General features: G+C 39.6%; 2 protein-coding genes across 20 annotated transcripts in view; both read left to right on the forward strand.

The window, feature by feature from the left end:
- PICALM (phosphatidylinositol binding clathrin assembly protein) overlaps window positions 1-13,221 on the forward strand; it is a 355,304-nt gene that overhangs the window by 315,315 nt on the left and 26,768 nt on the right. The window lies entirely within an intron of this gene.
- The window catches only part of DLG2 (discs large MAGUK scaffold protein 2), a 993,421-nt gene that overhangs the window by 142,175 nt on the left and 838,025 nt on the right, over window positions 1-13,221 (forward strand). For 15 of the 18 annotated variants that reach the window (XM_074535042.1, XM_074535043.1, XM_074535044.1 and 12 more), the window contains exon 5: window positions 6,709-6,807. In XM_074535042.1, coding sequence (XP_074391143.1) covers window positions 6,709-6,807 — 99 coding nt within the window. Of the gene's footprint in view, window positions 1-6,708; window positions 6,808-12,731; window positions 12,804-13,221 lie in introns of those variants that run through there. The other 3 variants (XM_074535058.1, XM_074535066.1, XM_074535073.1) reach the window with 1 other exon arrangement.

Raw genomic sequence — 13,221 nt, forward strand, 5'->3', positions numbered from 1 at the left:
TATCTGCCTGGCACGGAGCTACAGCTGGGGTGTGTCTTTGCCTGAAAACTGTAACCAGTCTCTCCAGTCTCATTCTTTGAGTGTCATTTTCATGCATCTGAACTGTAAATTATTTATCTCTTCGTCCTAGCTGCATAGTTCATCTTTGTGATTTTTTTTTGCTCATTTTTTTCTCTCTGCCACATCAGATCCTGCCAACCTCTGCTATTCAGTGTGCCAGGTCTCAGCAGGGGAGACTGTATTTCAGCAACAGCCCTCTCAAGGCTTATGTTTGCAGGGGCTCTGGTGTCTGCACAGTGCCCTGCTCCCTTCCCTTCCCTCCCCAGTTATTACACATGGCAGAGTCCACCATTGTGTGACCTTGGTGACTCTCTGCTGCCTGGGGAAGGAGACACGTGAGTGCCTTGATTTGTCTCACAGCTTGAAAATAAAGCTCTGTGTGAGCTCTTCGCTTTTCTGCCCCTTTACTTCTCTCTCCTGAGACCCCTCCTGGAATAGTGCATCCAGATCACAATGTGGGAAAATTGTGGACTGTTGGAGTGAGTCCAGAGGATGGGGCTGGAGCATCTCTCCTATGAAGTCAGGCTGAGAGAGCTGGAATTTTCAGCCTGGAGAATAGAAGGCTCCTGGGAGACCTTAGAGCACCTTCCAGTACCTGAAAGGAGCTTATCAAAAAGATGGGCACAAACTTTTTTGTGGAGCATTTTGTGGTAGCACAAGGAGTAATGGTTTTAAACTAAAGGAGAGTAGATTTATACAAGAAATAAGATATTTTTTTTACAATGAGAGTGGTGAAAGACTGGAACAGATTGTTCAGAGAAGTGGTGGGTGACCCACCCCTGGAATCATTCAAGGTCAGGCTAGATGGGACTCTGAACAGTCTGCTCTAGTGGAAGGTGTCCCTGCCTGTGGCAGGGGCGTTGGAACAGACGACCTTTAAAGTTCCCTTCCAACCAAACCATTCTATGATTCTATAACAAGTGGCACTGGAGACAGAGCCTGGATCAGCAAAATGAATCCTGTGTGTGTATTCTGGCCAGTCACCAGGTTTGAGCTTGTGGGGCCAACTGACTCCAGCTAGCTTCATCTGAACTCTCTGTCTGTTAGGAGAAAAGCTGGTGCATGAGTTACTGTCTCCTCCCTGCCTGCAAAGTCAGTTTCTTGCTGTAGATTAGAGTCGCAGTGCAGCTAGATAATTGTGTGATACAGGTAGGGAGGGAAAGCAGGTCTGAGTGTGGGTTTTGTATTAGTCCAGGAAAAGTGCCTACTCCAGTAACTGATGGCTTGGATGAGAACCTTTAGTGAATGGTCAAATCTGTATGAGGGACGAGCAAATGCAAAGTTCACCAGTGACATTCTGACATCCTGAAACACACTGAGAGCAAGATTTGCTCTCAGGAGGGTGGAGCAGCATTAAATCAGATCCTGACCTTTCTGAGACACAAGTCCACGGCCAGATAATTGTTCCTGAGCTGTAATACTCTTTAGGACTGTCATAAAATTTTCTGAAAGGTTGAATCCATACTAGTTAAAGTGAAATCATAAAAAATCCCAGGGCAGACTAAATATTATTGTGATATTTATGCTCACTTTCAAATACAATAACCTAAAAAAATCAAAACAGTAGTGATGTGATTTGTGCAGTAGAATCCATACTCAAATGTGTATTTTTCTTCATTCACATTTACTGGTCATATTGGGAAGACTGGTGCAGAAGGGACTGAAGGACATTCTTGCAGGGCTTAGGCATGAGACCTCATAGTGCTCTACAACATCACCATGACTTAAGACAGCTGCAAAGTCTGAGCTAATGCAATGTGATGTGGAGCAAACCTTGATGTCATCAAAAAATGAACAAGAAACCCTAACGTGGAAATGGAAATAAAATCCTTTCTGACATCTAAATCATTTGACATGGAACTATGCCTTTCTATAGGGCCTTAGAAATACTGAATTAGAAAAGAAAGCTCTGCTATACTATTTCTGGGTTGAAATTTAGGCCCAGCTGAGGCAAATTAAACTGCTTGACTTCTGTGGGATTGTATTTCTGACTTTTATTTCTAGCATCATCTGCTCTGGGATTGTCTGAGTTTTCAGTGATATTGATGAAAGTCATATCCTGTCAAAAAAATTTGTTGAATGACATTTCTTCCTGTAATAAGGAATATAAGAGGCATAGAAATAGGACTAGCAAAGCACATCATCTTATGCTCTCTAGGATTATTTCTGTGCATGGCATTGCAGGGAAAACTCATCAAGCCCTCAAAGATGCTTTGTCTCCCATTTGTCTCCCAAACTCTCTCCAAGATGTACAATTTTTTTTCTTTTTTTTTTTTTTTTTTCTGTTTTCTTTTTCCTGTAGTCCAGTGATGCTGACAGCACATTCAGGAGAGCTGTCAAATCTGCATAGGTATGACAGAAAGGTGCAGAGATTGGAGGACAGATCACAGGCACAGAAGGCATTTGTGCTGTTGCTGGCACGTTGTAAAGGATGAATTTGACTTGAGTCCAGCTCTGGTTCACACACAGCTTGAGCAGAGTGTGAGCAGGTTGGCTGTACCTGGCACAGAGGTGTGCTCTGTTCTTTGCTAGTAGCAGCATCCTGCTGAGCATCTCAGTTCAGCTCAGGTTGCTTCCTACTCCAGCATAGCTGCTGAATTAATTAATTTACATCAATGTCCTGCAAAATGGATAATTCCAGCATATATTATGTTGAAATGTAGCTTTTTAGATGTTCTAGTGATTTTCAAATATGCTTGCTGTAGAAAAGTTAATTAAATACAAGCAGTATCTCTCAGAACAATATGTTTGTGGGAGCATTTGGTTACCAAGATAATCGATTTCCTGACAGAAATCAGCTTCCAAAAGTTAAAAAATCACTGGGATTTTTTATTCCTTTCCTCTCCTCATGCAAATGACTTGGAGCAAGCCAGCATTTATTGACAGGCTCTCACGAGACTGGAGCTGATCTAACAACTGGTGATCCAAAGTGGCCAAAGACAACCTGGGCAGCCTCTGTTTTGAACTTCTCTCACTAACAGCATAGAGGAGAGTGTTCCCCAAGCTAGTGGCTGTAGGGGAAGGTGCATTAGCTCTCTGAGCCCTAAGGCAGTTGCACACTTCTTTGGGCTCATGGACTGTAGTTCCTTACACTTCCACCCACTCTCCTGGGCTCTTTATAGAGCTGATCAGCCTTTTCTAGCCAAATCTGCTCTAGAAAATATTCCAGATGTATAAGTAAATTCGAAGTTCTGGAAACAATATCTTAGACCGTGGAAAAGAAGAATAAAGTTTGCACGTCTGTTTCCTGGTTTTTTTTTAAATATTTTTTTTATATTCTCAGTCTTGGGCTTCACCCCAAGAAATAAACATGTGGTAACTATTGGGGATGGTTATAAGTTCCTCCTATTAATATATCCGGTATAAATCCTGGAAATTCTATAAGTTCTTATGCTAGACTGGGGAGTTCATCCACCATTATTCCATGGCTTGGCTGCTGTAGGAGGACCTCCCATAGAAACTTATGGAAACCTCATATGCCATAACTGCCTGTGAGGGCAGATGCTCCTTCTGTCTGATTGTTGGCTCAGACATGAACTGGAACCTGCTGCCTGCTGAAAGTGGAGCTGGCGACTTAGTCTTTCATAACTCGTATCTGTGTACTTTGGCAAAAAGTAATCAGGCAGAGTTTTATTGTCACGTGATTGTGTAAATTGTGCATGTCCTAAAAAGCTACCTGCAGGATGTGTTATAAGCACAGAGAAACTTCACTGAGCACTGTAAAAATTAGACAAAATTAGCAATGTAGGTAATGTGGTTATTATTTCATTAATAAATATTTAAATAATGGTGTGAGTTTGCACAATAAAAGAGACATGCTGAAGAGATTATGGTCTAAATAGAAGCTGTTAATTGTAATCTAAACAGATTAATGTTAATTGTGCACAAAATTAGAAGGTTGCTTTAGGTGTGATCTGCATGGCTCATGGTTACTAACCATGTGAGTAAAGTTTTGATCTGCCCTAGCTACATTTGCTTGTGAAATCTCTTCTGTTCCTCTGACCACTTTGCAGCGAATAAGATCATGCTTTCTTCTGTGAAGAAGAAGATAGAGCAGTTCCAACTACCAGCCCTCTAGATGCAGGGGTGTGATAAAAAGTCTATAGTTTTGGCAGTAATTGTAGTTCAAGCTTGAAGTCATTATTTCCAGAACCTCCTGCAACGATGTGTGAGCACGGTGCACGTTGTCCACTGCATTTGTAGTGTGCCATGGTGGGGCTGCCCGTTCTGCATCTCCTGGTCATGGTTCAGGAATAATTAAGTGTTGCTGAAATACTTCTTTTGCATGGGCAGGCAGCTTTTGTCTAAAAGTATACAAATAATTTTAAGCAGGACAGACATTTTGTTGGCCTCCAAAAGGAGGTTGTATGTAATCAAGAATAAGAAAAGACTGTAATCCAAGATTGTTAGTTTTTAATAAATCTGTCGCAATGCACAGCAAGTATTCTTTCTGCCTTTTGGATTATACAGTCCCATATATTTCATAATACAGAATTAAATATCTCTTGGTGTTCAGATGGATTTCTAACATATGCTTTGTTTAAGTTGGGAAACCATATATTATTTTCCTAATGATTATCGAAACTTAATACACTGGAACAGTGAGATGTTCCAGATTTATTACAATTACTCTTGCTTGAGCTGTTTGAACCCCCCTAATGTCATTGATTTTCGGCTCTTTACAATGAATTTGTGACCCATTTCCCTAAGGAAAACAATGGAACCATTTCATAGCATCTTATGACATTGTTTTATGTTCTTTCAAAATATTGGAGCCAACTAATGGTGAAAAATTTGAGAAAAAACATGTAAAATATAAACAAAGTAAGTTTCTTATCCTGTTTTGCAGCTGCACTTATTTGATAAATGTTACCATAGAAGTTTCTGCTGAAGCTTGTCAAAACTCTTTAGAGAAGTTGCAGGAGCTGAGCTCCTTTAGGATCAGGATCTGTTAAGTCTTGATGATTACAGCAAATAAATAATGTATTGATTTGAAGAGTTTATATTGTTGCCTGTAAATAATAACAATGAAAAACATCAGGTATTCGAAGAAAGCAAAAATGAACTGAAAATTTTATGCATGCTTTTTAGGTCCTTGCAAAACCAATTTTCTCTTCCTGAAAGAAACATTCAGGGAGTTGCTTGGATCTTCTGTAGGCTCTGAGGCAAGACCTGGGTTCAGTTTCGTGCTGTCCTTGAAAGTTTTAGCCTTGTTGTCTTTCTATGCCTTACTCCCTTCCAGATTACAAATGGAAGATACTCAACAACCTTCAAGACTAGAAACCAGCTAAGGGAATGAGTGGTTCTCCATGTGAGGGAAGCTTGCGGAGTTCTGTTTACTTAGCCCCATGTAATGCTGAGCTACTGGACCTGATCCAACCTTTAAACACAGTCTTTACTGGAGCACAAGACTCACCCACTGGTTCCAGGGAAGCTAAAAGCACGTGTCTAAGAAGTTGGCTGGGCTGAGGCCAGCACGCAGTCTTTTGCTGGACAGAGCCCTAAATAAACAGCCGAGGATCAGAGGAGAGAACATTTGCACATGCGAATGTGATTTGGCTGTTTCTGTGGCACTGGCTTGTTGTTTTCTAACTTGTGCTGGCAAAGGCTGTTGTACTTAAAATGCTAACAATTTCTTGCCTGTTGTGTTAAAATTGACTGCACTCCTGCGGGATGCCTGCACAGGCTAAAACAGGATGAGTCTAAATCACTCAGGGTGCTTGCTATGCCTGGCACCCACAGTCACAAGGCACTGAACTCTGTCTGAATCCTCCCTGCTTTCCTGTTTGTGCTTTTGCAGAGCGATCAGAAATTTTTTGAGATCCAAGTTAGAGGCGGTCATCACGTTTCATTCAAAGGCTGCTTCTCAAGCACATTATTGCAGGGCAGAGCATTGTAAACAGAGATGTCATTTGTGATATTTACTGTCTTAATGTAAAATCTACAGTAATGTATTAGATTTTCAGCAGAAAATTGAAAAAACAAATACAGCCATTTACTATGTCTTCTGCCAAAGATATTATTTGAAGAAATACTGTGTGTTTTATGAGGGTTTTGTATAAGCAATGTAAGATTGAAATCTGTGTAAATGAAGGAAAAGTAACAAAAAAATGCATTTGAATTTAAAAGATTTACACATATGGTTACTAGTCAAGCATGAAACCTTATAAAAAATAAGGTGAATGTCAGGAATTAGAAATAAGAAAACAAACCAGATAATTTGTTTGTTGTTGTAAGGAGATATATTATAATTCCTGCAGCTACTCCAGATGAGAGCCCCATCATGGTCAGCAGGTCTTTTTAGCAGGGCACTGATTTCCTTCCTTATCTTTATGTTCTGTTGCCGAGAGCTGCAGAGCACCTTGAATGCCTTCTGAAGTCACACAGAGATTATGATAAGCATCATATTGCAGATTTAGCCTATTAAGACTTTCATGGACTTCCATGAGAGTGCCTGTAAGATTAAACGCAGAAAGTTTTTCATGAAAAAACATTGAGGGGAAAATCTTCTGTGTAAGCTGCCTGATACTTATCTGAATTCAGGGTACCCTTTTGTGTGTGCATGATAGTCTTTATGTTTAAATGTAATTTAATTAAAGCACACATCTCAGCCACTTTAATAATGTTTTTTTCCACCCTGCTCTTTAGCCTGCAGCTTCCAATGGATCAGAAGGATCTGGCCAACGTGGTGAATGCAACAAGGAGAACCCAACTTTTGAAAACTCTGTGGTAGACATGAGGACAAAGGTATTGTCCACTCTTTTTTTTTTGATGGAGATAGAAATCCTTGTTTAGTGGAGTTTTTCTGGAGGTGAAATGTGTAGGACATAGTAAATTCGAGCTTCTGGATTTTTTAAAATTTCTGCTTAATGGCTGCATGTCCATTATCACATTTGAATGAGGCTTACAGCTGCAGTTTATTGTGGTATATTGCTAGCCCTGGGTATTTTATGCTGACCTAGGCAGGATTTAATTTTTATTTTTATGTACAAGTCTTGTTTATATTGGTGATGGTTCTACAGATTTGCTGATCTCAAGGTGGTTTCATTTCAGTCTATTTTTTGAAGTCCAAGTTGTTGTGCAGTTAGTAGGTTTTATTCAAGGTGTTTTCAGTCTCTTAGTGTGTGTTGTAGTTTCTTTTTGGTCTGGAGTCAGTATGGAAGAATTTGAATGTCAGAATAATGATGATTTTTGTATGGGCAGCCTAATGATACCTATCAAAAAACTCTACTGAATAGCATTACTTCATGGCTGTGGTAAGGGGCTGTGTTACACTTCCCTGTCTTGCTGCATGCAGGTGAACTCATAAGTGTTTCATTATAGTATCTCCATTATTTTCACAGGTTCACAACTTGGCTGGGGCAGTTCCCTTGGGCTTAGATATTGTTACGTAAACTTTCAGGCTTGGTGTCATTGTGTATTTTTGCTTTTTGAAGTGAAAGAAACTTATTAAGTTTTCTTTTAAAGTAAACAAGCTGGAAACATGATGAAGAGAAAAGAGACATTAACTGAGCTAGTGTGCTTGTGTGGTACCTTGTAGACTTAAGCAATAGTTGTTTCCAACAGTTGAGACTTGGGGATTATTCCTCTTGTCTAAAGTTTTTCCATGTTCTTTATTTCCATTTCTAGATCAATTTACCTCTTCGTTATGTTTTAATAGTAATCTAAAGATCTACTTTTCAAACATGATTTTCTGAGTTTCTTAGATTGTTGTGTTCCCAATTTCCCAATCAGAAAAATTTTTGTACCATATGGTAGCGTGGTGGTACTTGATAGTTGAAATGCAAGAACTTATATACTCATTGAAATTTGTCTTCATATTTATGGAAGATTTTATTTCTCCAAAGCAAGGAATTATCAAAAGTTTGATATACGCCCTAAATAATAATTGTCTCCACGAGGATGTTGTGAAAATCATGGGATGTAGTTGATCTCGTCTCTATTTCACCGTATGATTTCTGTTACAAATGGCCAGCTGAACAATGCACCATCCTCATACTTAGTGTCACTGCAAACCCTGCACTGAATGTTTCTCCATCAGCAATTCTATACTACATTTTCGTGCTGCTCATATGCAAAGTGTACCTGAGAGAAAACTCTGAAAATTGGCAACTCCACTGCCAAACTCTAAGACACTCAGAGCTGTGAGTAGTATTTTGTCTGGTTCTCGGTACCATGGGATAGTAGATAGCAGATGTTTTGTTTTCATTTCCAGGATCTTGTGGTTTAGTGTGTCAGTTCACTTGAAGGCATCATTTTGTCAATTTGTTTTACAAGTGAGTGTGCTTGAGTGTTAGTGGCTGCTATGACAGTGACACCTAGCTATTTAAGAGTGGCTACATGTTTGAACGTATGTGCCAAAGGTTTTTAGTTGCTGGTGATCAATTGTTTGTTAGATTTACCTCCCCAGGCAGAATGCTCAAGAATGAAAATGAACTCTTCATTCACCATTGATCTTGAGAACTGAGAACCACTTTGGACGTACTGCCCTTGAGTACTATGTGATTGTGTTGCAGGGCATCCCAGCCTGCATATAGCCAGCAGAGCATTTGTAACTGAAGCACTTCTGTTTGTTTCAGAGTAAGGGATTTCTGTCAAACAAATAAAACAATTATGGATTTGTATAGGAAAAAGCATTAGGCATAAGTTTTAAACTAAAGGAAGTTGCGGGGCTTTCGAAAGGCTTGCTTGTACAAGGACCTTCAGAGCTGTAGGATGGGTCAAGGACCTCTGCCCCATACTCTGTCATGCTGAAAATTCACGTCGTACAATCCTAGAAATGATATTGTATTCCCAGCTTGCCATACTGCCTTCTCATAGGACCCCAGCTGGTGAGCATGTGGCAATGAGACTGCTGGAGAGGTTGCACTGTCTCAGAAATAGCTTGTTTGGTTTTTCTTCTGGGGTAGTTGCTTGGCTAAAGTGGTGCAAACTCCCACATAGTGCATAAAGGGGTGGTAAGGTGGGACTGTATTTGGGGCAAGAAGAGAGGGAATCTCCTTCAGAACTGTGCAGCAGAAACTTTTTTTCTGTGGCTGTTGAGCCCAAGGCCACCGTGGGCACCTGGGTGCACAGACCTTGTGGTGAAGGAGTAGAGCTGCCTGTCCACCTGTCCCTGTGCCCATTTTATCATCTACCTTCAGGCTTTGAGAGGCAAGGTCTCCTTCCCTACAAAAAAGAGAATTGTCTATTTCTTCTCATTGGAAAAACTACCAGCTGGAGAAATTGGTCAGGACTCCAACATTGATTGTGCTAAATGCAGTGAAATTTGCCATGCACTGGTGAAGGGAATGATTCGTGTTATAGCTTCTGTCTCAGACTCTCATGGGCCTCAGGCCAGTTGCAGAGCTGCTGCTCTTAGGGCTGCTGCAGTTAGGAGGGGAAGAATTGCTAATTTGGTGATCTTTAAATTAACACCAGGACTCCTGGGCTTCTGATTCAGCCTGGGAACTACATTAAAAGTCTGAATGACTAAGGTATACAGAACGTGCTTTCTGAAATTAGTATTAACTTATCTTTCTGGATGAAGAAGGATTTATTCTGACATTTCATCTGTAATACAGCTTTTAACTACATATCCAGGATCTACAAGATTAGTAGTTTCTGTCTCTTTCTCTTTTTTTCTTTTTAAGTGTACCACAAAGCAGCCTTCATAAAGGAACTGCCTCATGAGATTTTACCTTGTAGCATATACTTACTCAGATCACTTGAATCCTAGTGTTAACCTACTAAGTAACCAGTTGGTATCCACAGGAACTGGGTTCAAGTGGTATAAGTGAGCTCTGGCTGTAAAGACATAATTTGCCAACTACATCCATTGCCCTCTTAGCAGACGTAATCAGGAAAGTATTTATTTGTAGCTTGTTGGGATGCAATATAGAACCTGAAATAAAGAAAGACAGTATAACCTGGGAATGTAATACCATCAACAACTACTCCATAGTACACAATTTAAGATACATTGGGAGTAAATAAACCTTTCTCTATTTTTGTAAGAGCATGTGTGTGTTCATGTGTTCTCTGTGTAGGTGCATAGAGCTCTAAATAGTCACTGGCTTAATTTTTAACATGCTGACATTACTAATGCAATCTTAACAGTCTAGTTAGATGCCTCCTTTCTTTGTGTCTGCTCCAAAACTTGTAGCCATAGTGCTCTTGTTTTTCATAATCTCTACTCTTTAAATAAAAGAAAATAAAGCAGTTATGCTTTAAAAAAAAAATTTAGCAATCTATTTATCTGTACAGTTTTTGCTTTATAATATTTACGTTTCAAAAGAATTTAAGAAGTATTTAAGAAGGTGCATAATGAAAGATTTAAAAAATCGGAATATTTTCTAATGTTTTTAGCTTTTACTAGAAGCTTGCTTTTACAAATATTGAATGCAGTGGGATGTTGCAGGCTCTGATTCTAAATATAGTGGCCTAATTAAACCCTCTACTTTGGTTATCCAAGTGGAAGTACCTGGATACAATGAAGACTGTAATGCCAGAAAGGAGCATTAAATTGTCCAGTGCAGACTGCATTAAAAGACCATCCCATTTCACCCACTCGCCTCATATTACTGGTTTTTGTATGACTTAAAAACAGATACCTTGGTAAAATTAGAGAAGAAGGAAGCAGTCAGCTGGGCAGATGGTTTTCACATGGTGATCCACAGAACCACTGGTGTCACAGTAGGAAATAGTTGTTACTCTTCCTATATTAAAGAGCTCATCACAGACGTTATTTTTTACCATCTAAGTTGACTATGAGCAACTATAAACCATGTCTTTTCACCCCAGATGGCTGCTCCTCAATTTTTTTAGTTTTTGGGTCAAGCCTTTCTATAGTAGATTTCAGTCAGGATCATATGTACATGTAAGAAGAAGGCTGAAAGAACAGAGGAAAAAATAGAACTAAGCAGTTATATGACCTCCAGAAATTAGAGCAGAAGGAGGTGTTGCTAATGAAGGGTAAAGCAGTGCTAATGATTTGAAAATAGTATTCTTGGGGAGAGAAAATGAATGGAAAAAGTCTCTACTTGGAGAAACAAAATTAAGCAGCTCAGTCTCTTTTTGAGGTCTGGGATAGGTTGTTAATGGACATGAGGGACTGTGTCTTTGAAGAAACACTAGAGACCCGTTGACATGAGTCGTCTGTTGCCACTCATTGTGTCTTAGAAGCTGTGACCAGGACCCCTGGCCACCAAAATCAGCCTGTGGAAGTTTGAAGCTGGGGTCTGCATCCCCAAAAGCATGTCTTCTTTCTGTCTTGGGCTATGGGAGATTATGAGGGTAAAAAGTAGGTGGCAGTATTTTAGGGAGCAAACTGCTCAATTATGTATTAACTTGAGGAGCGCATGTGCAAATCCTGCTCTGTTAAATGCTCATTGTCATATTTAATGGAAGGAGGTGGCAGTCAAAAATTGGAGGAGTGCAGGAGGAATCTTTCTGGTACACTGAGGGAGCTGGGTGAGTCACGTTCATGTAAGCACCCCCAAAGGGTTGAAACCCTCTGTTTCTCAAATAAACTTTAAATAGGATCATGAATTCACTGGGAGCATCTCACAAGAGTAGAGTTGCAAGTAGAAGCATTTACAGATCATGCACTTAGAGACCAATTTCAAAATACATCTCCACATGCCAGTTTCAAGTCTGAGATGAAATTTTACAGCGAAGTCATTAGGTAATTATATGTATGAAATTCTTCATACCTTACTAGATAAGCTTGAATTAGAAGAGAACAAACTGTTTGGTGCTTTACACTCAAGTGTTAAAATATCTGCTGATTTTAGAGTTGACTGAATTTACTTTTACCCAATAATGCTTAGAGCACAAGGGTGACTTATGTTACACCATATTAATGGGTTTATTTCCTGTTAAGGAGATATTTAATTTGTTCTTACTTCAAGGATGTTTGCAAGTTCCCTGTCTCATGTAATCTATAGTTTAATAAACTTGTCTGACTCTTTGGCTACTGGACTAAACCTCAGTGGGGAGAAAACCTGGAGGTTCTAGCACAGCCTGTAAGTGCAAATCAAGTTTGTTTTTTGCACATGGGTTAAAGTGAGTTAAAGCCTTAGACACAGTTCCAAGTGCTCTGAAGACTTTCTCTTTAAGATGTTGTATCCACCAGGACTTTAATAGTTGGGGGAGGGTTGATTGCTCTCTGACCACATATCTGATTCACTATGGATTTTGTAACTTTGGTAGCAGTGACCTCATTTTGGCAAAATAATATGTGTCATTTACTGAGCGTCTCACTGCTCCAACAATCACAGGAATATTAGGGTTATAACCTGAGTAATTTATGGAAGAGAGATGACTCTTAAATAATCTTTTATTTTCTTGGAAAGACTTATTTTATTAAAAACATATTTTAGCTGTGAGTGAGAATGAGAGATCCTCAGCAAAGCACCCACGGGAGATTGTGCTGTCCAGTGTGTTGAAAAGGTGAATTGTAATGTATGGGTGTCTAGACATTTCCTCTTGTTGCTGTCAACAGTCCAGTTGGCTGTATTTTTTTTTTTCCAGTGAATAGGAGCATTGATTTTCCTCTTTCTTTGGCCAGAGCTTTCATTTTACATATCTTTCCCCTTCTGAGTCTCTTTCTCTCTCCCTCCCTTTTTTTTTCCTCTCTCTCTCTCTTCCTCTATCTGGAAGAGAGGGAAGCCCGTAAGAGCTGACAGCAAGCTTTCTAACTCAGAATGATTCATGTAAAACATCTGAAAGGCAAGCTCTGCACCAGCATCACTGCAAGAAAGGTAGGGCTGTGGGGGCTTAAACAGTCTGTAAAACTCCAAGCAGAACATAGAGAACATGAGATAAATAGATTAAGTTTTTGAATCTGTCAGTGATGTAAGAAAAGTTTGGGAGAGAATTTAAGGAGTGTTTAAGCTCTGTTGTTAAAGGTGATTTCTTTTAATTAAAAGTTTGATATATTTTTCATAGGTGGGGGGGAAAAAATTCCCCTACAAAGCTTTGAATAATGTATGAAATGTAGGGGTTTTTTCCACGGGTGGTAAACTATAATTATATCACTGTTGTGCTGACAGATCCACGTGCATGTGTAAATATGCAAATCCTGGTTCTTTCCCCTGACTGATTATTTTCTGCTGTAGCTAAAGTTTGCCTTATCCAGCTGTTATTTATATTCACTTCCCAAATCCGAATCTGACCCAG

The sequence above is a fragment of the Zonotrichia albicollis genome, chromosome 2 (assembly GCF_047830755.1).
Source record: "Zonotrichia albicollis isolate bZonAlb1 chromosome 2, bZonAlb1.hap1, whole genome shotgun sequence".
NCBI lineage: Eukaryota > Metazoa > Chordata > Aves > Passeriformes > Passerellidae > Zonotrichia > Zonotrichia albicollis.